Below are 25091 nucleotides of genomic sequence, written 5' to 3' on the forward strand. Positions count from 1 at the left end.
TCCCATTAACATAAAAAAATTTCAAATTTCGCGGACAAGTATACTTTATCGTATTAAATGATTCTCCCTATTGAAAAGTGATTGCATTCGATCGATCAATCGAAAAAGTTGTCAGAATATGAACTCCACCGTAGAACAAAAAATCAAATCGATGTATTTTAGCAGGATTTTCATCATACATCATCGAAATCGTCGATGTTAACGAGACCGACCGATTCGCGGCTAATTCCAATTTATTTGGTCGCTTCTCGTCGTAACTTTCGCTCGTTGATGGCGTCAATCGCAGGAGAATCCCAATGGCCGTTTTACACGGGCAACTCGGGATCGAATGTACTGCTAATTTACGACTTATCGGCGATAGTCGGTGTAATTTTCACGAGTGCGAAAATTACAACGTCGGTGGCCACGGTGTACAGTGCCCCTACCTTCTCTCTTTCTCTCCCTCTTCCCCCTCCCCCTCTCTCTTTCTCTCTCCTCCCTCTCTCTCTCTCTCTCTCTCTTTCTCTCTGAAAGTGACGCGAAATCGTGCTCTCGGCACGAGCTTGTACCGGGATGTCGATACCACGAGGAGCGGATGTCAATAGCACGAAGTCACTCCTATCGCGAGCAAAAGAGAGAAAGAGAGAGAGAGAGAAAGAGCATATCAGTTGATTTTGCAGCGCTTTTACGGATATCTCGCTTTTGTACTCGCATAAATCGTCATCGGCACCCTGGCAAGTCGCTAAGAAATTCGGCCGATCTATTTTACGAGCATACCTTTCTTGTCTCCGAAACTGAATTTCTCTGTGATCATTTAACGATTATCTTGAAATTATTAACAGATCAATATAAGATAATTATCGAAATAATAATAATTTCATTAGAATTGTATTTCATCGATCGAACTTTGAACTTAACCAGCCAAAATCTTATGACGCATATTTCATCGAATTAATAAGATAAATCTGATAAAAGATAAATAATATTATATTGAAAAGATATAAGATAGATAACCTTAATAACGAAGAAATATGCATTTTTAGCTCGTCCAGCTAGCACCATCTTGCAAAGTTAGCAGCGAGCAAACAAGCAAACAAGCTTGTGATCGCCAAATCCTTTCTTCTTTCTTTCTTTCTTTTTCTTTCTTCTCTCTATCTCTCTTTCTCTTTTTCTCTCTCTTTTCGTATTTGTCCCTAAGAATGAAATCTTCTGTTATCACGTGATCATTGAATGATTATCTTTCTTTCTCTCTTTCTCAACTACTAATATAACACGCTAGACAGATAAAAGATAAAAATATGTTAAAAAGATAATGATAATAACAATTCTATAAAAATCGAATATTTTACTTAAACTTAACAATCCCATTAAACTTAAGAAATCTTATAATGCGCATATTTTTTTTTTCTTTTTTTTTTTGTCTTTTCGAAATAACAAGATTATTAATATTATATTAAAAAGATAAGAAAGATAATCATATTCCTAACAACAAAGATATATATATATATCTATAATATACATATGTATATACATTCTCATCTGGTGCAACCAATCCGCAAGTTTGCAGCAAACAAGGAAACAACCTCGTGGTCTCCTCGAAGCTTTTCTCTTTCTCTTCTATTTATCTCTCTTCCTGTCTGTCTCTTTCTCAGTAGTGACTCGGCTCTACAGTTAAAACCTCGTCGACGACTTCTTTAGCCGGACTGTGAAGCACTTGGAAAAGTTCAATCCGGAGTGCTGCCGGTGACACTCTCCATCGAGTTAACGGGTATGCTCGAAACGAGCTCTTGTATTACTTTGCATCGCCGGTAAACGCTCGAGCTTCTGCCCCTCTGTTTCTCTACGTATACATAACGCACACGCATTAATACATATGAATATACACGCTTTTGTGTATGCATACAAAACTTACTCTCTCTTTCTTTCTTTCTCTCTTTCTCTCTTCCTCTTTACTTCTCTGTCTTATTGCAAGTAACGACGTTACGTCACACTATTCGACTTCTTTGTTTACGATCGTGCCTGCTCTTTTGTCAAAGAAACTAAAGGAACCTTCTTTACAATTCCATCACTCATTTTCCTTTTGATTTTCTCAAAGATATTACGTTTTAAGTATCTACTTTTATCAGGTTGGCTAAATAATTTTGCAATAGTACGATAATTATGTAATAATAATATAAAATATAATTACATATATTCTATGATATTGTTGTTTTCTAGAATTCGAGGTTACGTAGTGAAAGATAATATCACGTATCAATTGTCACCTATCGCTTTGTCGCCAACTGTCGCCGAATTTTGCCACTTGTCGTTGAATATCACCGAATGTTGCCAAATGTTGCTAATGTCGCCGGATGTCGCCACTTGTCGTTATTTGCCACCACTTATCGCCACTTACCGGCAAATGTCGTTACTTGTCGCCACTTTTCGCCGATTGTCTCCATTTGTCGCCGATTGTCTCCACTTGTCGCCGATTGTCGTCGATTGTTGTCGTTTGTCGCCGATTGTCGTCGATTGTTGTCGATTGTCACCGATTTTAGTCGATTGTCCCCGATTGTTGTCGATTGTCACCGATTTTAGTCGATTGTCACCGATTGTTACCGATTGTCGCCGATTGTCGCCGAATGTTGCCGATTGTCGTCGAATGTCAGAGATTGACCGTAAGATTGATAATCTCCTCGTTCATCGTTATTACTTGTGCTTCGAACAAGTCTAGGCATAATAGATATTGTTTCGTTTCTTTCGTGAAAAATAAATTTCATATAATTGCATCTTTTGAAATCTGCAGTGAAAGACACGAAATTACTACTTCTCTTCTACTAATTTTCAAATATACGCTTGAGTGATCTATTTTGTTTTTGTGAAATAGCCGATTATCTATTTGCTTGTATGCATAAATTGATACCCAGATTCTTTTGAATGCATTTCATCTATATACGCATCCATTTTATTTTAGAAATCAAAGGAACAACGACGGTTAATACCGATTCTTCAAACGTCTATTAAATTTCTCAGAAGTAATGTCCAGATGAAATATTCCACATTTTGGAACATTTATTTTGTTTCGTCTTGCCTTGACAGGACGAACCTGGTATAACCTACACAAGTTTAGCTATATAATAGACGCATAATGGAGACAATATCTTCTTGTTGCACTTGTAGTTTATAATCTATTCATATCTATCGTTAAAATAATATACGCTCCGAACAAACAGTCTTAAGATTCATGCCTACATTAAAATTTTTAATTATTAAGCATAAGCTACAATTAATACCAAAGTTTATCCTATCATTAAGAATTAACATCCACCATTTCTATATTAACATTCACATTCGTATTATCATTCACATTTGATCTATTCTTGGGTTGGTGCTCTTCATCAAGGGCGTTACCATTCAAATCATTAGAACTAAGCTTCCCTACCACGTCAAGGTAGTAAGCCATTGGAGAAGGGGTCACACGGTCCCCACTATCAATCGATCCGTTCCCCCACTACTTATTTAAATTTACTTACCACCACTCCAACCGACCACCCATAAATAGACAGAAACAAAAGCCATGCAGCTCACAAGGCATGGCGGTGTCAAATAGTGGGGGTCATCTTCTCCCACTTTACAGGCAAGTATCAGTGCGGGCCACATGTGGCCCGTTGTCCACCAATTGTCCACCTTTATTTTTTATTTTATATAGTTCTTTAACAACGTGGATTTTCTCCAAATAAAGACACCTAAATCACTTTCTCCCACCCAATAAAAGTAAATTTAGCATCGTTTCATCAAAATTATTTGTCAATTTTCAAAGTGAAATTGAAAAACTGAAATATACGAAGAATTACTCGTTTAATGGTATATAATATCTATGTAATAATAATATCGTTATATTATAATTATATTATATAGTATTATTACAGTGTTGTTATAATATTACGATATTAAATGTATGTGTATAACACAAATATATTTTTAAATATATATATATATATATATATATATATATATATATATATATATATATATATTTATAACATTATTATTATATTTTATGTTATAATATTGTAATAGATAGTTTTTATATTGTATCCTTTATATCCTTATCTCATTTTGTTAAAAGCTACGAAATTTTATAAAGATTCAGGGATTCGTAAAATTTGAGGTTATATGTGATGAAAAGTCACGTGTGAGTAATCATACGGGAAAGTACACAGGACAAAAACGAGGAAGGAGGAAAGATTTAAGCATTTTGTTTGAAAAAAAAAGAAAGCTGGCTAAATTCGAGTTAGGATAAAGCACGGAAACAGCTGTTTAAGCTTATCCAGCTCACCTGTTCCATTCGATACCCAGTTTCGTCCTTGCCACACAATCTGTTCTGCGAAATATTTTTATACCGAAGAATGTACCTCTTGTTGATACGTTAAATAATATATTATTTAGTTATCGTAAAAGAAACAATAATTCTTTTATGCTTCATCATAGTATTGATCGAGAATGTACAATTAGAATCGGAAAAGAACAAAATAAAACTTTAATTATAAATTTCATTTATAATAATTGTTTTTTCTTTTCTCTCTCTCTCTCTCTTTTTTTTATGTAGGAATATTTATATAGGACAAGAAGAATATAGAGCCATTATTATCTAGGCGAATTAATTTAGTCATCCTGCAACGGACAATAACTCTCTTACATATTGTATTGTTCTACATTTATAAAGATGCAAAACTAGAATTGATTAAAAAAAAGTAACAGAACAATATTCAATAAATGACTTTCAGTTAGAAGAACGTTTAACGTTTAATCTCTAACGGTATGCATATGTGCGTCAATAAAATAAATGAAATGTAATTGAAATAAATTCAAATTTAAAACTAAAAACGAACAATAATTTATATAATAAGAAAAAAGAGAGTGGTATCGTTTCACGCGAATAAACAAATACGTGAGATTTGATTTTCATCGTAAAATTGGATTTCTGTGTAGTAGAACGAGCCACGTCCGTTTAACATTTTATTTCCAAATGTCCAAAAGAACGCCGGGAAAAAAAAGAGGGTCGAAACAGAAAAGATAGAAAACAGCTGAGACGCAGCTGGTTTGTGGCATCGCGACGACTCGTGTCTTTCTGTGACGACGGGAGCGTCGCACTTCTGAATATACACATATGTGTATGTGTGTATGTAAAAGTGTACACAGATGTACTCAACACGCTGGATGTGCTTTATATACGATTGGTATTATCGAAAATAGAAAACAGGAATAGAATGTATTTCTAAAAACTATTTTCTTCTATTTAATTAATAACGAAAATAAAAGAAAAATTACTATTCTATTGTTAGTTGAATACTGTAATACTAAAATAACTTTTGTAAAATCTAATCAGATTTAATGCATTATCTCATTATCGATAACAACAATTTCTGCATTTATCATTTTATCTATAACGTGTGATCTTTTACAATAACTCGGTCGGTAACTTAAAATTTTATCGTAATTGTATATTAACAACGCAATCGGTAATATCGCGAATAATGTCGATAACGATGACTCGTTGATGTTTCCTTATAATATTGCAAAATATAACGTTAATCCTTTATTAATCTTATATTAAGATATTAAAATAATTAAAATAGGAGATTTAATAAGAATTGAGTAAAATTTAGTACATCTTGCATTGTTTATTAATAAAATTAATATTGCATCGATACGAGATTTTTATGGTTAGAAATATATATCATTCTATTTCATATGATTGTATAATTTCTCTTAATAAATAATAAACATGTAATAATTTGTTTCACGGGGGAAAAAATTGGTGGCCATAAAAAGAGTCGTTTGGAATCCTTCAATTCATTTGGAGCTAGTGTATTTAGTAACAGCTTTAGTACCTTCGCTAACAGCATGTTTGGCGAGCTCACCAGGAAGCAATAATCGTACAGCAGTCTGTATTTCCCGAGATGTAATAGTCGAACGCTTATTATAGTGAGCCAATCTTGATGCTTCCGCAGCAATACGTTCAAAAACGTCATTAACGAAACTATTCATAATACTCATAGCTTTACTAGAAATTCCAGTATCCGGGTGTACTTGTTTCAATACTTTGTAAATATAAATCGCATAACTTTCTTTCCTCTTCCTTTTTTTCTTTTTATCAGTTTTACTGATATTTTTTTGAGCCTTACCGGCTTTCTTTACAGCTTTATCACTGGTTTTTGATGGAATGTTGATTGGTGGCATGATCGAAAATATTTTCTTCGTTGTAAAGACAAATGTTATGCTACGCGAAAGGATTCAACTGAAATAAGACTTACAATCGTTACGCGCTTTTTTTATATATCCGACAGTTCTTACAACGAACCAATCAAAACGTAACATTCATTTCGCGCGATGCTATTGGTACCCTTTAAGGAAAGGGGAATATAAATAGCTGTGCTCAATTATTTTCCCATCATTTCTGATCTAACTCGAGTGTTCGGAGGTCGTATTTGTGTTTTATTTCTAAGAAGCTTAAAAATGTCTGGACGTGGAAAAGGTGGTAAAGTAAAGGGGAAAACAAAGTCTCGCTCGAATAGAGCTGGATTACAATTTCCAGTTGGCCGTATTCATCGATTGTTACGAAAAGGTAATTATGCTGAACGCGTTGGTGCTGGAGCACCTGTTTATTTAGCTGCCGTAATGGAGTATCTTGCTGCTGAAGTTTTGGAATTAGCTGGTAACGCTGCTCGTGACAATAAAAAAACCAGAATTATACCAAGACATTTGCAATTGGCAATTCGTAATGACGAAGAATTGAATAAATTGTTATCTGGTGTGACGATCGCTCAAGGAGGTGTTTTACCAAATATCCAAGCTGTCTTGTTACCCAAAAAAACAGAAAAGAAAGCATAATTAATAATAGCCGAATGAGAACGATCGTTTTCAAGGATTTAATAATAATGTTTCAGTCTCATGAATATTTCTGAATGTATAAACGATTAAAACGTTTTGATTGATTTATGAACCGTTTTTGGCGGAACGTTCTGATAAAAGAATGAAGAGGTTAAGTGCATTTAGAAATTGATACCGAAGCTACTTTAGAAACGTTTACAAGAGAAAAATTAAATGGGACCAAATCTTAGAAGCATCAAATATTTCAAATCTGAAATATTTAAACGAATGTGTTACATTTATTCAAGATCGATGATGGCACTGTCCCAACTCAATCGCATTAAAAATAAAAGAAGCGATATTATGGCACGTTAGAACGTCATTAAATACAGCGAAGTGAAACATAATTTCTATCTAATTTATTTAAATAAGACCGAGTGACGAAATCGACATAAATAATTATAAGCGTATATATATAATATATATATATAACTTCTATGATCTTCGCGTGAATATGATACACAAAGTGTAGATTTTCTATTTATGTATAATCTGTATGTGTTCCGCTACTTATAACCATAGACAATCCATACGTGTTACTTTGAAAATGATAAATGACTACTTTTCGCTATTTCATATTTGTCCATAGTAAATACTTATATGGCTACTCAATGACTATGTATAATATGTATATATGTATACGTGTAATGTAAAATAATATGTTTTTTTTTTTGCTTTATAAAGTACAGTACTGTGAGAGAGTACGATTTACAAGAAATAAATTACATTACAATGCTACTGTTGCGTGATTCTAAATACTGGTCCGATCCTTAGGAAGAACCTACGAAGAACCGAACGTAATTCTGGTTTAAGATCAAAACACATGACTTCGCAGAGCAGAGGATAACAGCTAGATGCATGTACCGCGAATCGGCTATCACTCATTTTAAGAATCCTAGTTAAAAGTAAAAGGAGTATAGGTGTCCACGCATCGATGTGTGTCTCGTTAGAAAGAGCAAGGAAATATTCTAATGCTTCACAGGCGACTTCGACAAGACGACTTTCTACTTTAACCCAATCGTTTCTATGTGCCTCGTCGCTATACATTTTAAAAAGAATACGAAGCGCGCAAGCTAAAGATTGTATCTCCTGATTCAATAAACCCGTTTCGGATTTCATATTGCAATAAAAACCGGACTTCCAAAGAAGTTGGCGTTGCTCGTGATTGGCATTAAAAGTTTTAGCAAAACGATGAGATTTCAATAAACATTCGACCAATTGTAAAAGATGTGTAGTAGTTAACGCACAGTACATTCCTTGCTCTTCCTTTTGTTGATCTCCACCACCTTGAACTCCCAATTCAGAAGGTTTTCCATTGAGCATATCAGCCTGCGCTAAAGCAAGATTCTCTTGATCTTCTTTTCTTGATGTTGCTGGATAAAATACTACGTTGTCTATAGTTTGAATCAATTCCAATTGTACCACGCATTTGATTAATAAAGCCGAGAATAACTTGTACTTAGCATTTTCGTTATTCGGCGATGGTGGTTTCCAAGTAATTAAAGCTGTTGGTAATGTACTTTCGAATATATCAAGTACGCAACGACATGTATTATCCCAAGTTTCCTCGTCAAACTTAATTCCATTACTGATAACTAAATTCTCCAAACAGTTAGTACCTGACCTAGCGAGCTGTTCATTATCTTGTTGAACACACCACAGCAATTGAGAATACAATTGGCCCAATAAAAGTGGCCCTAGTGTATCATAAAATTGAGAGAATACATCAACGATAGCATAAAGAGCGTGATTACACGTCGTTGTCATCCATTCAGCCTTCTGTAAGATTAAAATTATTTAAAAAAAGAAAAGAAAAGAAAAGAAATTGCATTAATTAAATATAACAATCGAAATTATCTACACAAACCTCTGTATGCTGTTCCGGAAGCTTCATATTATCAAATATTCGAAAGAGAACTTGAAAGAGATCTTTCCACCAGTGTGGTTTAAACGATGCACCATGAGTTTTGACGACATCGAATAAAACAGTTAGCGCACGTGTTCTCACATCCAATTTACATCTACTAACAACGCACGATAGTTCGAAAAGCAATGGGAACCATCCTCTCACCTGGCGAGTAAAAAATCTATGCATTGAAGTGAATTTTATAGATTTTAAATGAGATATATAAAATCATTGTATCTTTATATACCCATGCTCTGTCTTCTTCCGAAACTATTCCACTATCATCCATCATACCCTCAGCAAATAGATTAGGATTAGCAACGATATAAGATGCACAAGATCTCATGAGTCTAATCGCTTCCATGCTAGTGTCCGGAAAAGAAGCATTGCACGCAAATTCACTGAGGCACTTTACGGCATCTTGGAAGGAGTCGACCATGATACTGAAATCTTCAGCATAGAGCTCGTCTAAGGGACGACGAAAACATGATTTGTGTAAGAAAATAATACGGCAATATTGCGATAAATAATACAATAAATTAGGAAGAACTCACTTATTATCTTTCCTGTCATGGAGAAGGCTAATTCAACTACAGACTCGTCACGATCACTTGCTGCATGATGGAAGACACTAAATATATTTTTCCATCCAGATCGTATATTTGGAGCTTGAGAATGAACGATTTGTGCTACACATCGAACAACCATATCTCTGATAACGGGAGATCTGTTCTTCTTCATAATATGCTCGAATGGTCTAAGAAAATCTTTTTGGAATCTAAAATTAGCAAATTCGCCTTTTTCTATAAACTTAGTAGCTAGCTGCCTGAGAGAATCCACCGCAAAAAATGCTATTTCTTGACGAGGACTGCAACCGACTCTGTCAAAGTGATCTCCAAGAACTTGCCATATTCTTGACCATTGAAGCCTTATACGACCCATGTTATAATACGAAATTTCAACTATTTTTGTCAAGGAAAACATTCGGGGTTGCGTAGGATGTGATAATTCTTCTAAAGATACTTGACAAAGTGCTTTTACAAATGCGACTATAGCATCTCCGTCCAGCCTTGTAGAACCAGTGAATATTCTATCGACAGCTACAACTACACTTTGAGAACTTGTCTCGCCTATGGATTCCTTCACGCTCGCTGTAACGACAAAGAATATTTTTAATGAAGATTTTTAATTATTGCATAAAGAGAAGAATACTTACGATCTAGAGAACTTAAATTAAGGCCATTATTTTGATATGAATTATTATGTGCCAAATTAGTAAATAGAGGTGATGGAAAATGAGGCTTTGACGGAGGTCCCAAAAGTTGAGGTCTTACTCCTGTTCCAATAAGTTGAGCAAGTTCTAATTGTGAGATACATTTGACAACATCCAACCATGAACTACCAAGATAATTTCCATCAGTGTGAGCGACGGTGATCAATGTCTTTATCGTATCGATATTCTTTGCTTTCATTTCCGTAATTGGTGAATTAGCCGTTAGAAGCGTAAATCTAGCCAAAGCTTGAACGTATGCATCACGCTCCAACTAAATTGGACAATAAATATCAATTATTTATATCGGCGTTTAACCAATATCTTTAAAATGTGTGTGCACATGGGTACTTACTGTCATGTGGAAAATACAAGCTATACGAATCGCACATCTGATGCCATCCAAACACAAAGATGCTATTTCAGGATCATCACAATCTTGCAAGCCAACGCTAAAAGCAGCTAAGAATGGTGTCCAGGCCATTTTAAACATAGGACGTACATGTTCCAAATGTTTAGCTGTTGTGAATGGTGCTTGAACGTGACTAACAGATTCCATTAAATTTTTTGCTGCGGTTGAAATTACTTCCATTTCCATATTCCATAACAATCTACGCTTTTTTTCACTTGAGATTACTGGTCGGATACAGATAATAATTGTATATATATATATTTTTTTTTCACATATATATTCGACATTTATATAAATCGACATCATTTTACCTTGTTTCCCAGGACGATTAGGATTTGATTTCATTTTGATTTCGTTACCAGCTATTTCGTCATAAATTTTGGATAAATATTCCTCTGGCAGATCTTCGTTATCACTAATGCGGCGATTTAATTTGATATACTGCTCTTTCGTCATTTTATTCTTTACTTGTGGAGAATGAAGATCAGTTGTAAGCATAATTATAGAAAAACCTAATATATATGCAGTGTCTGCACTAGTAAATAATCCATTGCTGAAACATAAATATAGGAATATTGTATACTATAGAAAATTGTGAAAACAATTTATTTATAACTTACTTTGGATTACATTCACAATATCTACTTGCGAATTTCTCCATCAAACGATCGATCTTTTGTGCTTCACCAGGAAGTCTAAAACCCTCTAGGAAATACCTGAGAGCTGTAACTAAGTCACGATCCGCAAAATTCATTTGATCTATATAATTGTACATTACTTGATTGTGATTATGATCACCCAGAAAATCACCAATCGCAGTTTTATCAAGTCGTTCATCCATATGAAGCCATCTTGCAACATCTTCAGGAGATGTACCAAGAAGACCATGCTCTTGCAAATATTGCACTCCTTTGCTTGGTTTTCGATTAAAACTAAATTTGAATTAAGCTATATTATTAAAATCTTTTCATTTTCCTTCAGTGATATTAATATCAATTAATGTACTTACATGTCAATACCAGCTTCCCAGACTTCTTTCTGCTGTTTTTGTACTTCGTACTGTTCTGGTGAGTCTGGTATTTCCTTATTTCCTACGAGACTAGAGTTTGCAGAGGATAAACTACCAGCACTTCCATAACGTGGTAGAGGTGGTTCAAGAGGTGGATCGGGGGGTTCACTAGGCAATTGTTGATCCGCAGGTACACTTGGATTTACATATAAATCTCTACTCCATTCGACCATACATTTCAAAATTGAGACCAAACATTCGAGACCCCGAATACGCATAGACTTTTCTTGATTCGGAGATGCACCTAATTCCAATGCTTGACGTCCTTGTGCAATTTTTGACAAGTCATTCACAAGTCTATGCGTCATAAATTAAAAATTATTTTTAATTTGAATACTTTGATAGTATCATATATAAATACGTTGCTCTTTTACCTTTCAAATAAATTAGCTGCAGAAAGATCACAATCATAGTTTACATATATATCAACAACACTTTGAGCATCTGCACAAATACGAGTTAGGGCATGGATAACCATCCACTTATGTTCAAAGGAACTGCTAGACGTTTCAAGAATATTCATAAAAATTTCTTTGAAAAACACTTCTATTTGCATTTTTAAGTGCACTTTAAAGCGAGCTAAAAGCGCCAAAAACAAAGCTAATGATAATTCAAATACTTCAGGAACAGAAGACACCCCATTCTTAGATAGTGCAACACATAGATATTGTTTTATAGCTATTACAAACATCTCATTTGAACGTAGTACTGGACCAGCATTTTGTAATATTCCTAAAAGCAACTGTAATGATAGAATCTTCGATCTTAATTCGTGTGATCTAAAAAATGATAATTATTAATTATTAATTGTACCATGAATCTTTTAAATAATCCATAAATATATATATATACATATATATTGTCTTTACTTTGGATCTGGAGTACCATCTGGGAGAGGTTTCATTGAAAGTTTACAGAGAGCCCTGAATACTAAGAATGCATCTTTCTGTAATACGTGAGTAAATTTAGCTGTAACCATATTGTCATTTTCTGCAACTGCCTCATCTGTATTATCTTCCGCAGGCACTTGATCTAAACTGGCTTCTTCGGAAGTTGCCACATTTGCAGCATCTTCTGGCACAACCGAATTAATAACATCATCTAAGATGCTCTTAACTATAACATGTGATTCGCTGACATTTTCAGTTGGAACTTCATCATTATTTACAATTTCTGCTTCTGTGTCTGCACTTAAAGCAGAAGTTTCTTGTTGTTCTGATTCTGTTCTAACGTTCTCTTCTTCCTAAAATAAACAATTATTTTAATAATTTACATTCGTTATAACATTGATTATACTTCAAGAACAAGAATATTTTTAAATCAATGTTACGATACATTTTAAAATAAACAAAATTTTCAAGTAGATAAAAATTATCTTTACTGCCTGAGTTTCCATACGAGCAAATATGACATTGATCATCTGTGTCAGGGTGGCTCTTGCTGTCGTTTGATTCACTAAATTTCTCGATGCCAAATAAACATTGTAAACGGTACGTATGGTAAGAAGAACAGTTCCTTCGTGTACTTCAACATGTTGACTGGTCATAACTGTCAGAAGAGCTTTGATAATTTGTAATTGGACACCTTCGTCCGTTTGAGGACCCATAAAACAGCTACATATTGTCTCAACTATGCGAACGATCAACAACTTATTTGGCTCCGTAGAATCTGGTACATTTCCAGTTAAATGACCATATGCTATTAATTTCTGAAGACAGTCCAAAGCAGTGACAACGATTCTTGGCGATTTACTTTGACAAGCCAATTCGAAAGGCAGAAAATACTTTTCTGCCGAGATAACATTAGAGTCACTTTTAGGTTGCGGGAGAGCATTCGAAGTTGTTTCTTCTCCTTGTGCAACGGGTACATCTTTGATCTCATTGCGTAGATCCTCTAAATTACACGAAAATAATAACATATAAATAATCCAATCAAACAAGATCTATATAATAAAAATAAAAATCAATAGCTTTTTAACGTAATTATAAAAGAAGAAACGATAGAAAACGTTATGAAAAATAAAGTTACCAAGAGCTGACTCGCAGGATCTTTTTAGCTGAGAGAGATGGGAACGTTTGACGTCCTTGTCAGCTAGGATTTTTTCCAGAGCTCTAACGATAAACATTTCTCTTGTTTTGGAATTATTTTGCATCATCACCAACCCTCACGTGGTTAATAAGCGAATTAACACTTAGCCTTTACTAGATCGACATTGAAGCGAACTCCGTGCGTATAACATACGAGGTTAATACGACGAAAATCCACGGATGTTCGCATTTTCGTTCTCGTATATACATGCCATACAAGAATTTCTACTGTCGAAATACATATCACTGTATCGACCTTAAATTAACCGTCGAAATACACCTGCTTGCATCGAGCGGCGAAAGGGAAATCGAAGTAAAATTGACAGACGACGTGCAGCGCCGACAAATTGACAGCCACATTGAATTTTTCTTACCACTATGATACGTATTAATTAGTTATGTTCTAATGTTAAAACTTTCACTTTTGCAAGCGTCATCACATTCTTCAAAAACACGTTTTAATCGATTCAAATTATTCGCGTTGATTCTCGCGATATCGTATCGTACCGACGTCAAATTTCGAAGCGTAGAAGGTAAAAGGATGAAAGCCTTCACGAGGCTTCATGAGCGCTATCTGACGGTCAGGTAAGAAAATGATATTGCATACAAAAAAATAATTAAGCAACGTAATAGAGAAATGGAAATTTAGTATCGCGCAATGTCGGACAGTAATGTTGGTACCGTTGTTCTCTATAGTTCTCGTTTGAATTCTCATATGGCGGTATAAAGTCGTGAATTTATAATTCAGTATTGTGACTTATTATAAATATATGTCGAAGATTTTTAATTATTTTTGAATTAAAATTGCTCGATACTCTCACTTGTCGTTTACATTTAACTTTATTTAATTTATATGGTGCCTCATTATTATGAATTACAATGTCTGAAGATAATAAATTATTTGCAAAACCTAGAGTGAGATTTAGTCAGACAATTAATGCTAAGGAAAATTCAAAAGATTTATCGGATAAGGGAGATAAAATTTTACCCTCGATCATAGATATTGTACCTGTCAAGATACCTGTTAAAGTTCTAAGTTTAGAAAATAAGGTGGATAATCTAATCGCAACAAGTACTCATTATAATGAGGATACAATACCGAAAGAATCGATAATTTCATGCAACGGTGTACATACATTGTCTCAGAAAGAAAATGATCATTTCTTACAGGATCGATCAATCCATAAGACAGATGATAAAGAATCTTTAACCGATGTACATGATAAAGTAAATCTAAAAGCTAATAATACAGAACGGACATCTTGTAAAAGATCGTCACAAGAGGATGTTCCTGGTATACCTTGCTCAACATTTCCAGCAGCTAAAAATAATAAGGATCATAGTAAAATTCTTAAACCTAAAAACAGTACAACAATAAATATTTCTAAGCAATCTGCAAAGAATAGTCTTGACAAGGGAAAAGAAAATAAGAATTCGTATAAAAAAAAATTACCACAGTTAAGTAAAGATAAAGTCGTAAAACCTTTGTGTTCAAAAGTGACAACACAAATAAAAAAGAAAATAGATACTACCAAAGTCAATATGCAAAAGTCAAATGTTACAAAACATAATACTAAAAGTATAAATAAACCTTACACCTTGAGTATTGACAAACAAATTAAAAAAACCCCTACATCTACTAAAACTTCACAAAAGAATTTAAGTATAAAATCCAGTACAATAAATGTTATGCCATGCTATAAGTATAATAAAGATTTGACGAAAAGTAAAAGCTCTCCTGTTAAAAAATCTGTAGTACGTGATATTGTAGTACCTAATGCAAAAGCTTATGTAGAACCAGGTATACCAAAGCAGAAACAAATTGATTCGAATGTACGTCGAATAAATAAAAGTACAAATGCAAGACCAAATATTACTTCCAGCGAAAAATTATTATATCCAGAATATAATTCAATCATGTGCACTGTTACCAAGTTGGATGAAGTTAAGAAAGAGAAAATAGTAACGGATGTTGAACATTTACCTGCCATATATAAAGATCTAGTCAATGGAAAGGTAGATCATTTGTACTTATTAAACAATTTAAAAGATATAGTATCAATAAACATTCGTTTTTCTTTTTACAGATTTCAAGTGCATTAGATTTTCCTATGAATGAAGCTATTTATAAAAATTTAGTAGATTTGTCTATTGACGAGAAACAATTTCCAAGTAAAATAATGCGAAGTAAAGATCCACAACCAAGGCAAAAGGATCTTGTACCAAAATTATCAGATTTTTTTGTCCCAGAATTTGTTGATGAATATTATACTCCAATGTTTGTGAAATCAAAAAATTCTGACCTTATAGAAAATTGGAATGCTTTTCGAATTAGTGATAAAATATGTGAATGGAAGGATAGCATGGATAATTAATCATGAGAATCAAGTTTTTATAAAGAAATACACATATATCAAGAATAATATTCTGGTACTTAGTTTTTTTCCAGTAGAATGATTTATAGCATTTAAATAAGCAATCATTATTTTATATGCAATGTATGATAATTTTTATATTTTTTACTTTGACATTTAGATTAAGCAGCACCTATTTTGGGTACAGATAAATAATTTTGCTAAATAAAATATATATTTTAATAATAATTATTTTCTAAGTCATATACATAAATATTATATGGCGCATGTATGTGTATGTGTTTGTATCTATAAATGTATACTAGAGTAAAAAAGTTTATATTTCGATATATATATATACAGTGAAATAATATTAATGCATATAAGTATAATTCATGCATGGTAATAGATCATTGTATCCATTTAATTGCTACATTCTCAAACGAAACGTGAGTATGGATATTTGAATATTTTTCGATATTTAAATATTACATTTAAAATTATAATTAAAAATTGCCTTTACGATTAATGAATTTGGTTATTTAACATTTGGACGAGCAAGATTTATCATATACGTCATTTAATAAGTCATTTTTAGATAATTTTTCATCAGATGCGTTAATTTATTATACACGAATATTTTTATTTCCTTCGAAATGTACTGTTTTCATTTAACCAAGGAAATAATTTATCTGCCAAATGGATTTAAATTTTTATCGTAATCATTATCGTCATCATCATCATCCTTAAAAGGATTTTTGTCATCGTCATATTTATCTTCGGAAAATGGATTTTTCGATTCATCGTAATCATCCGCTAAGAAAGGATTTATTGGTACGACAGGTGCTTTTGATGGTTCGAAAAATTTTTGAATTGGAGATGATTTTGGTGTCGTATTGTTCAATATACGTGCTTCTCTTATGGGTATGGGTGAAGCTTTTCTTGAATTTCCCCGTGGAGTTGATATGTCGCTTCCTGTACCTGATATATTTACCTCCAATGAAGAGGAATAAACGTCTGGTTTTGTAAATGAACGTATGCGTTCATCTCCAATCAGATTAGAAATATTTGAATAACCGTCTTGACTTGAGTAACGAGAATCTGCTTTTACTAAAACATATAAATATAAGAAACAAATAAAAACTCATAAAAATGATTCTACTAGATAATAGCAATGGATACCTGATGTAGTAGTGTTTTTCTTTTCTGTTAGTTTAGTCTTTGCTTCTGTATTATGTCCATAAATTAACTTTGGTTCTTCAGCCTTGACCGGCGTAATGGACAACGATTTATCTGCATCAGTGATCACCATTAATTTTTTGAAAACACCTCTACCAAAATAGTCAGCTACCAAAGAAAATGGATCTTCTGCACGATCTAACAGACTGTGAAATGTTTCGTGCAAATCTCTTGATTGTTCTTGTGCTCTTATAATATCCAATAATTTTTTATTATTTGGTAGACAAGCTGGACACTCGTTTTCATTTTCAGAAAAACTTTGAAAACAACTGGTATGACAAGGAAATAAAAAATGTAGTTATTAAAAACTATTGAACTGTTAAGAAAGATGTTTGTAATATTATTTACTCACTGCTGATGGTATGAATGCTGACACATGAAGTGTACAGATGGTAATTCTAATTGATGATGACAAACACTACAGCGTGCTCCTTGAAAAATTATAGTATTACTTTTGATCATTTCTATTTGTTCACGTAACTTTGAAGTATCTACACGATATTTTTCAGCTAATTCAGCATTAGCTTGTGCTTGTTCATTTTCTGTTCGTAACACACTATTTAAATAATTTCGTACATCGCCAAGCGTGCAAGATAGAGACGTAGATATTGCATCAATTACCATTAAAGGTGATAAAAGCTTTTCTTGTGCTAAAAGATTGATAAGCTTAATGAGAATTATTTTTGCTCAATGAAATTTATTATGTAATATCTTTAGTCCACTTTAATCTTACCTATATATGATAAAATATCTGCCAAAAGTTTAGCTGATACATTCTTATTCTTAGCCACACTCCATAATGCTTGAATCCATAAATTTGGATCTTGGTGGCCAAATCTTTTACATGTAGCCAATACTTGTTCACTATCACCTTCTTGTAAATGAAATCTTAATATTTCTTGATACAACTTATTTTCCTCATAAAGAAATAGTAATCCACGACGGAAATTATGCTGATGACACAAAATCAAAATTTGATCTTTGTCATAACACACTTCGGAACTTTGTAATAGTCGCAGAATTTTTTGTTCATATTGCACTTTTGTTACATAATTGTCTTGGGCTGACCAAAGACATAAATAATGTTCTATTAAAGTATTGTACACAAGTGTATTCCACTTGCTTTCAGATTTGATCAAGTGTTCTAAGAATTCAACTAAACATGCAGAATTATTTAAGAACAAATATATGAAGTCCTCTGGATTTGCTTTGTCAATATGGTGGTCTGTGTTACCATCTAATGAATTCTAAAAAAAGAAAGATATGATATTACATATCTATTTATAAAAAGTCATTTGATATATGATATACCTGATCTACAAGTGGCTTATTGGAAGGTCTATAGTCAGTGCACAAAGCTTTTAAAAATTGTGTAGATTCATTTGGCACATTTTCTATAAGAATATTTCCATATTTTTTCATATTTGATTCTGCCTGTAAAATTTAAATACGTCGTATAAAAATAAAAGATTATAAAGATTAAAAAGTAGAAATAATATATATATATGTGTGCGTGTAAAAGAACTTATACCTCTTCGAACTCTAACGTTTCTATATATTCTAATGCCTTTTTATATTCACGTTTGTCTTCTATCTGAATTCGTAAATACCATTCATGTTTATTATGTTTTTGTGCGAGCAATAAAGCATCTTCAGGCGATGCTTGACGACAAACTTTGATTGCAATTTCAACATCAAAATCAACTCCACGATCTTTTGTCTAAAATATTAATATTATATATCATAAATACGTCTTTTCACATTCTTACGTTATATACTTTACCATAATGAATTCTTTCAATTTATCTGTATGATTTAGTTTTGTATAGCAATTCAATAACAAGGTAGTATGGTCTTCTGTTGCTTGACCATTTTTATGTAATGCTTGCAAATATGTTTTTAAGTTATCTATATGTTGAGAATCTAAGAATTTCCGTATTACGTAAGATGGTTCAAGTTTTCCGATAGTTTTAATATATTGTTCTATAGCACCATTGTGATCACTCTTTGAATACAAATGATCTCCGTATTGTCGGAATATATCTACGAGACCTTCTGTATCATATTGTTGACTTTTTGCTATCCTATAAAAAAATATAACATTGTTGATCGATTTAAAGGAATTTTCGTGCATTTGAAAAAAAATAATAAATATTATATTACCTTATAGAAACATCATATAAATTCTTCTTGAAAAGTAATGCCAATTTTGATTGCAGATCTTTCTCATCCAGATGATAAAGTTTACTATCTCCGCTAAGAATAAAGAAACCTCCCCATTCTGATAGAACAGCTTGTACCGATAACATGGGTGCAGAAAAGACAATAAATTTATTTTGAATATCAAGAACAGTAATCATGTGTTTATCCACACCAGGAGGTATTGGTTCAATGGTACTGCAATATAAATGCAATAGTATTAATTTATTATATTTCTGTAGTTATACGGAAATTTATGTATAGAAACAATGAATACTTTGGTTTTGCTGATATGGTCGTTGTTGTTCTTGGAACATTTGCTGCTTCTTTTGCAACTATCACCAGGTAACTTCTGAACCATTCCAACATTATTTTTTGACCTTGAACTGCATAACATGGGCCTCTACCATCTGTTGTATAGCAGTATATTGCCTAAATATAATAAAAAATTGTATCTACTTTCTTAATATAAAAGGAATAAAAAAACTTAGTAAAACATACATCGTTACGTCCAATCATGAAATGACTATCTTGCATAGATTCAGCTAGAACGCTGCATTTTTTTGCACAACCCATATTGTCCAAAGTAGATTTATATTCTTTATCTTTTAAAGTTATATTATACAAAAATACACAGTTGTTTGTAGCAATAAATAAGTGATTCTGCTTGCCTATAGATCTTATGGCCAAACCAGTTATGGAAATGTTGGTATCCTTTAAAACTTTTATCTTATTTTTTCTTTCTCTTGTCAGATTACCTCTAGAGATGAAAATTTTTAACATTTATGTATTACAAAAAAAATATCTTATAAAATATGCAAAATAAATGATTTTCTATTACCTATATAACATTATAGAACCATCTCCAAAACCAACTGCCATTAAAGAAAGACTAGTATGTACACATAAAGCAGTCGCCGGGACAGCTCTGTAACTAGGAATAGCTCTAGTAATCCTAACACAGGTTGGATTTCCTTGCTTATCTGGCTTTGCCAAATTCCAAACTTTTATGGTAGGATTACAGCCAGGCTCATCCTCCTATCAAAACAAATTATCAATATAAATTACGTAGAATTCATTTATATTTTTAATAGTAACATTACTAACCCCAATAGTGAAGAGAAAGGTGGAATGCTGAACTTGTTGTGCTAAGGTTAATGTGATTTCATACGCTCGAAAAGTATTAACGTCGTAAGTTCTATTAACTAAATGTACACTACCAGTATTATCTCCAAATACCAAGTGACCATTGCCACTGGTAGCTGCGGTAACTCGCGCATCCTATAACATGTAATAAGATATGAAACCTTACAGATGTTGACAAGAGATATATTGAAATTTTATATCTACGACTTTACGAATTTTTATTACAATAAATTTGTGAATTATTAGAATTAAACATACCCCAAGTGCTTTAGCTATTTTTCCAGAATCTACTTCCTTCTTAAGGTCAAAGAAATTAAATCGACGCCACTAAAAGATGAATATATTCTATATAAAGTATCTTATGTGAAAGTGAGGTTATCGACAAATTATAGATAGAATTTACCCTTGATATATCTAAACTAACCTCGAAAAATGCCATTACGAACATCCACTATTTAAATCCGTACATATAACAGAATTTAATCCATAGTTTGACACAGATATTTGACTCTATGATTGACAGCTATCTGACAACAAAATCGATCGTTAACATGCCTGCCACCGTCTCGTTTTAATCTGATCAGCTGATTGTGACATATCTCTTAAGTAAAAAGCATGCGCAGCAGCAAACAAACCTACGATTCATTTTTATTAACATTGACTATTATGATTCATTTTAAGATAGATCGACGCGTAAGAGATACGAACAAATGAAATCGGATAGAGTATAAGCAAATAACTTATTAAACTTGTACATATACAGAAACTATTTCTCGTTAAAAATCGTCGTACTTTGAATGCGTCGATTACAGATTCGTATCCTTCGGATTTCGAGGTTATACATTTTAACGGTAGATAGCGATACTGTACCGTTGTAGCAAATGCAGCCATCTGACGAGAAAAAAACGAGTTTATTGTCGAAACTAATTATATTTTTTTAACAAAACGAACACAAGAATTTCTATCTGTTATACGTAATTACTGGAACGAGATCAAACTATTCGTAAGATAAAGTTTTATTAATTTCTGTTTTTGTATGTGAAAGAAAAATTTAGCTAAATTATTTTCTCGGTCCGTACCATTTTTAAAGACTCGGAAGGTTATGAAAATAAGAATCGCGCCGAAAACAAGATGCCAACGCAAGAGTTAGCAAATTCGAGAATAAATATTTACGATAAATAAGAATATTATATGTAATTGCACATTTTGCGTTGACTTCTCGAATCGATGCGCACACGTGTTAGTAAGATGTAAGTTTTGTTATATTTGTTAAAAAGGACAAACAGTTAATGTCGATGTCGGGGCGACAAGAGGGAAGGAGGGGGTGAAATGGAATGGGGAAGGGGTCGTGGAGATAGAGGGTGGGTGCGTGTGTCTGTATGTGCGCGCGCGCCGTAACGACGGGGCTTATCTTCTTACAAGGTCGCAGGTATATGATGATAGGGGTCGTAGAGAATTTGAGATAGTCACAAAAAACTTTGAAAATCGTTTTATAAATACAATGGATCGATATTTATGGATCGGCAAACTCTGCGACGCGTAACTCGATAATACGTCTATCCTGGTCCGCCTACAATGTGACATTAACCTTAAAAAAAAGGTATAATAGTCGCCTCGATATACATATATACTATGTGTATTTTTTTTCATCGGCCATCATTTATTGCTGCTTTACGATCCTTCGAGTATCGTACTCGAAGTATCGTTAACGACCAAACGATCTTCATTATTTTCTAACGTTAATAAATTTTGGAAAAAGAGAGATGTATATATATATGTATATATATATATAGATAAAAAGAGAGAGAGAGAAAGAGAGGGAGGATAGAGAGAAAGAGAAGAGAAGAGAAGAGAAGAGAAGAGAAGAAAAGAGAAGAGAAGAAGAGAAGAGAAGAGAGGAGAGAGGAGAGAGAGAGAGAGAGAGAGAGAGAGAACGAGAGAGATAGACAGATATTCTCCTTTTTCCTTTTTTTTTCTCTTTCGGCGTCGCAGAGTTCGCAAGAGGTTACAAAAGTTCGACGAAACTATGATGAAATTCGCAAACGCGCGATATTAAAGGTTTTTCTCTTTTTCCATATCTCTTTTTTATTCGTTTATTCGTTAGGAGGAGAAATGGATGGCTTGAGAAAGAAAAAAGAAAAGAAAGAAAGAAAGAATGAAAGAATGAATGAAAGAAAGATAGACAGATAGACAGACAGACACATTTTCATAGACGATGATGATATTCTAAACGCTATCATTAGGATTATTTTTCAAATTACTATTCCTCGATTTTTTCGCGCGCATACGAATTTCGAGTGTGCGGGAACGCTCTCTTTCTCGCCGAATTTGTACGTTGTGTCGTGCTCGCTTTGTCTCTTCTTTTTTTTTCTCTTTTTTCTCTCTTTTTTTTTCTTTTTTTTTTTTAAAAAGGTATATTTTTTATATTCTCGGAGCCACAGGATGAGTTTAGTTTAAGCGATGAACACGACGCTCCGCTCTTAAACATCGAACGATGGATCGTCGCTTCGTTGTATATCGTAACATACATAATATTATTATGTCGTATATAGGAAGGTTCGCTGATCTTTCGTTAATTTCTTTCTTTTCGCTTTTTTGTTTTTTGTTTTCTTTTTTCTTTCGTTCATTTTCTCTCTTCTTTGCATACATTCTCACCTCATTACTCTTTCGAAAGGATTCGAAAATTATTGATCTCAAAATTAGCGCATAATTACTATCAAAGACGACATTCAAAGACGAGTTCGTGTCATACAAATAGGATAATACGTCTGTGTGTGTGTATGTGTGTGTGTTTGTATGCGTGCGGAATAGATCGTTTCAACTTTGACTCACACCGATCTTTCGAAGATCTTCAAAGTTTTTCTTTTCTTTTCTTTTCTCTTCTTTTTTTTTTATTATCAATAATGTACTCGGGAAAAATTTTACCTACTGTTCTTTAACAAAATTCTTGAAAAATCGGTGATTGTTCGTTTGTTTTCCATCTCTTTCTCTCTTACTCTCTCTCTCCCCCTCTTTTTCTCCCTTTCTCTCTTTTATATTATATATAAATAATGTATAACTTTTTAATACTTGCGTACTTCTCTCTCTCTCTCTCTCTCATTCCGTTTTTCTCTCATTCTTTCGTTCATTCATTTACTACTTGTTTTCTCTTTCTTTCTCTTTCTCTCTTTTTCATTCATTCATCCCCATACATTCGTGTTATATTATTATGTGCTCGATCGACGGATTTTGTGGCTTGCCTATGTCGCGTTTGAGAAAATTCGTCGCGATATTATTAAGTCGCGAATACAAAGTCTTATTTTCTTCGGCGAAAATGGCATGCGTCTGATCACGTGACTGCTTGAGCTTAGAACTTAGAGATATGGAGGAGGGCAGGGTGGTGCTAGCGAGGGGGTGCGGGGCTTGATTGGCGAGGGGTAGGGTGGAAGGAGATCGGTCGACGGCGCGAAAATGTTTTTCTTTTCAAAGAGAGTTTACAGACATAATGAGTATACTTATTCTAAGTAGTTACTTGTCGTTTTTAAAATCGTTCAATATTTTTTGCAAAGAAATCTCTCATCTTTGTTTCTCTCTCTCTCTCTCTCTCTCTCTCTTTATCTCTCTCCCTCTCTTTTCTTCCGTTCATGTATATATATACACATACATACATACACATCTATATATGTATGTATGTATATACATATACATACACATATATTTTTGTTACGAAACATTTAGCATATATATATATATATATATATACATATTATATTTTATATATATATATATATACTTCATAAACAGGAAAAACGATTAGACACCGGGACGCTGCGATTGGCTCGAAAGAAACCGAATGTTCCCTCTTAATGTCGATACTTCGATATAATGGACAGAAGAAGAAGTTTAATTAATTAATTAATTAATTAATATGAATTATTTTCATTTAATTTTCGAATATGATTATTATAGATATTTTCTTCCCTTTCGTTTCGTTAATTCGAGTTACGACATTTTTCTACACGGGAACACTCGGTACGCGTATTTCGTTAAATTGCGTATTATTCTTCATTTAATATGACTTAAGGATGCACTTCTTTGTAAAATACAATTAATATTCCGCATCTCTACATATAGTATTATAATAATCCCCCGGAGGCTTTTTCGTCATATTATTCATCTTTTCCGCAAATTTATACAATAAAATATCACAGTTCTGTTCGTACCACGCAATAATATATTGTTTTTTCTTTTTTCTTGTTTTTTTTTTATTTTTTTATTATTTTTTTTTTTTTACTCTCCTCACGTCGTGTGCCTATACGAGTTCGACATTTCTTTACGATACTCTCTTTCTTCGTCCTTTTCCTATCTCTGTTTCCTCGTGTCCCCTTTTTGTATTATTATTTTCCTTCTTATTTCTCTTTTTATTCTTCTTCTTGTTCTTCTTCTTTCTTTTGTTTTCTTTTTCTTTTAACTATCATAAAAATGTTCATTTCCTATCTCGAAGTTTCTTGGCATACACGCACGCAATTCGCGTATACA

At 33.1% G+C, this 25091-nt stretch overlaps 8 protein-coding genes across 13 annotated transcripts in view; 3 read left to right on the forward strand and 5 right to left on the reverse strand.

Moving 5' to 3' along the window:
- Positions 1–2377, reverse strand: part of LOC127064440 (protein CBFA2T1) — a 35298-nt gene extending 32921 nt beyond the window's left edge. Inside the window, exons 1-3 of one of the 2 annotated variants that reach the window (XM_050995490.1) lie at positions 1892–2377; positions 1511–1819; positions 994–1172 (exon numbers count right to left, since the gene is read on the reverse strand). In XM_050995490.1, the coding sequence (XP_050851447.1) occupies positions 994–1016 (23 nt within the window). In that variant the 5' untranslated portion in view covers positions 1017–1172; positions 1511–1819; positions 1892–2377. The remainder of the gene's footprint in view (positions 1–993; positions 1173–1510; positions 1820–1891) is intronic. The other variant, XM_050995500.1, reaches the window with a different exon arrangement.
- LOC127064527 (uncharacterized) lies at positions 2177–3862 on the forward strand. 2 transcript variants are annotated; one of them, XM_050995705.1, is made up of 2 exons: positions 2177–2636; positions 2933–3862. In XM_050995705.1, exons 1-2 carry the CDS (start codon positions 2177–2179, stop codon positions 2980–2982), a joined length of 510 nt encoding a protein of 169 aa, XP_050851662.1. In that variant the 3' UTR covers positions 2983–3862. The 2 variants fall into 2 exon arrangements, 1 of the variants encoding a protein (XP_050851662.1); XR_007781734.1 differs by having other exon boundaries at positions 2480–2863.
- Positions 3863–5617: 1755 nt separating this feature from the next.
- LOC127064538 (histone H2B-like) lies at positions 5618–6379 on the reverse strand. Its single transcript, XM_050995722.1, has one exon. The coding sequence runs from the start codon at positions 6199–6201 to the stop codon at positions 5815–5817; it is 387 nt and encodes a 128-aa protein (XP_050851679.1). The 5' UTR covers positions 6202–6379; the 3' UTR covers positions 5618–5814.
- A 98-nt stretch (positions 6380–6477) lies between these two features.
- LOC127064542 (histone H2A-like) lies at positions 6478–7629 on the forward strand. Its single transcript, XM_050995735.1, has one exon. The coding sequence runs from the start codon at positions 6478–6480 to the stop codon at positions 6850–6852; it is 375 nt and encodes a 124-aa protein (XP_050851692.1). The 3' UTR covers positions 6853–7629.
- On the reverse strand, positions 7236–14212 carry LOC127064430 (brefeldin A-inhibited guanine nucleotide-exchange protein 2). Its single transcript, XM_050995460.1, has 13 exons — positions 13577–14212; positions 12930–13441; positions 12418–12791; positions 11923–12327; positions 11489–11845; positions 11100–11411; positions 10791–11032; positions 10423–10703; positions 10014–10341; positions 9352–9948; positions 9045–9265; positions 8759–8962; positions 7236–8670 (listed from the first exon to the last, which is right to left on the reverse strand). Exons 1-13 carry the CDS (start codon positions 13701–13703, stop codon positions 7627–7629), a joined length of 5004 nt encoding a protein of 1667 aa, XP_050851417.1. The 5' UTR covers positions 13704–14212; the 3' UTR covers positions 7236–7626.
- Positions 14213–14279: 67 nt separating this feature from the next.
- Positions 14280–16302, forward strand: LOC127064511 (uncharacterized). 2 transcript variants are annotated; one of them, XR_007781733.1, is made up of 3 exons: positions 14280–15651; positions 15723–16065; positions 16171–16302. XR_007781733.1 is itself a non-coding variant. In XM_050995675.1 (2 exons), exons 1-2 carry the CDS (start codon positions 14515–14517, stop codon positions 16008–16010), a joined length of 1425 nt encoding a protein of 474 aa, XP_050851632.1. In that variant the 5' UTR covers positions 14280–14514; the 3' UTR covers positions 16011–16192. The 2 variants fall into 2 exon arrangements, 1 of the variants encoding a protein (XP_050851632.1); XM_050995675.1 differs by having other exon boundaries at positions 15723–16192.
- On the reverse strand, positions 16223–21345 carry LOC127064436 (vacuolar protein sorting-associated protein 11 homolog). The gene is made up of 14 exons (XM_050995476.1): positions 20998–21345; positions 20832–20900; positions 20535–20708; positions 20269–20465; positions 19929–20187; positions 19705–19859; positions 19392–19625; positions 19012–19312; positions 18760–18948; positions 18540–18662; positions 17962–18475; positions 17581–17878; positions 17172–17497; positions 16223–17099 (listed from the first exon to the last, which is right to left on the reverse strand). The coding sequence occupies exons 1-14, from the start codon at positions 21019–21021 to the stop codon at positions 16678–16680; spliced, it is 3285 nt and encodes a 1094-aa protein (XP_050851433.1). The 5' UTR covers positions 21022–21345; the 3' UTR covers positions 16223–16677.
- Positions 21346–21817: 472 nt separating this feature from the next.
- Positions 21818–25091, reverse strand: part of LOC127064464 (zinc finger protein rotund-like) — a 186536-nt gene continuing 183262 nt past the window's right edge. For all 3 annotated transcript variants that reach the window (XM_050995576.1, XM_050995566.1, XM_050995558.1), the window contains exon 6: positions 21818–25091. This exon is cut by the window's right edge and continues 7519 nt beyond it. The gene's annotated coding sequence lies outside the window, so the exon portion shown is untranslated.

The sequence above is a fragment of the Vespula vulgaris genome, chromosome 1 (genome assembly GCF_905475345.1).
Source record: "Vespula vulgaris chromosome 1, iyVesVulg1.1, whole genome shotgun sequence".
Taxonomy (NCBI): Eukaryota; Metazoa; Arthropoda; class Insecta; order Hymenoptera; family Vespidae; genus Vespula; species Vespula vulgaris.

What these genes read in the sequence shown, in the direction of transcription:
- LOC127064538 (XM_050995722.1), bottom strand. Translation starts at nt 6,201, where the DNA reads ATGCCACCAATCAACATTCCATCAAAAACCAGTGATAAAGCTGTAAAG.
- LOC127064527 (XM_050995705.1), top strand. Translation starts at nt 2,177, where the DNA reads ATGATATTGTTGTTTTCTAGAATTCGAGGTTACGTAGTGAAAGATAAT. An exon ending in TCGAATGTCAGAGATTGACC is followed by an intron (nt 2,637 to 2,932) that starts GTAAGATTGATA and finishes ATTTTATTTTAG; the next exon opens with AAATCAAAGGAACAACGACG.
- LOC127064430 (XM_050995460.1), bottom strand. Translation starts at nt 13,703, where the DNA reads ATGATGCAAAATAATTCCAAAACAAGAGAAATGTTTATCGTTAGAGCT. An exon ending in GATGGTACTCCAGATCCAAA is followed by an intron (nt 12,328 to 12,417) that starts GTAAAGACAATA and finishes ATCATTTTTTAG; the next exon opens with ATCACACGAATTAAGATCGA. An exon ending in TAATCGTCCTGGGAAACAAG is followed by an intron (nt 10,704 to 10,790) that starts GTAAAATGATGT and finishes GTATCCGACCAG; the next exon opens with TAATCTCAAGTGAAAAAAAG.
- LOC127064436 (XM_050995476.1), bottom strand. Translation starts at nt 21,021, where the DNA reads ATGTTCGTAATGGCATTTTTCGAG. An exon ending in TCGTAATGGCATTTTTCGAG is followed by an intron (nt 20,901 to 20,997) that starts GTTAGTTTAGAT and finishes TTCATCTTTTAG; the next exon opens with TGGCGTCGATTTAATTTCTT. An exon ending in ATAAGCCACTTGTAGATCAG is followed by an intron (nt 18,476 to 18,539) that starts GTATATCATATA and finishes TTCTTTTTTTAG; the next exon opens with AATTCATTAGATGGTAACAC.
- LOC127064511 (XM_050995675.1), top strand. Translation starts at nt 14,515, where the DNA reads ATGTCTGAAGATAATAAATTATTTGCAAAACCTAGAGTGAGATTTAGT. An exon ending in AAGATCTAGTCAATGGAAAG is followed by an intron (nt 15,652 to 15,722) that starts GTAGATCATTTG and finishes TTCTTTTTACAG; the next exon opens with ATTTCAAGTGCATTAGATTT.
- LOC127064542 (XM_050995735.1), top strand. Translation starts at nt 6,478, where the DNA reads ATGTCTGGACGTGGAAAAGGTGGTAAAGTAAAGGGGAAAACAAAGTCT.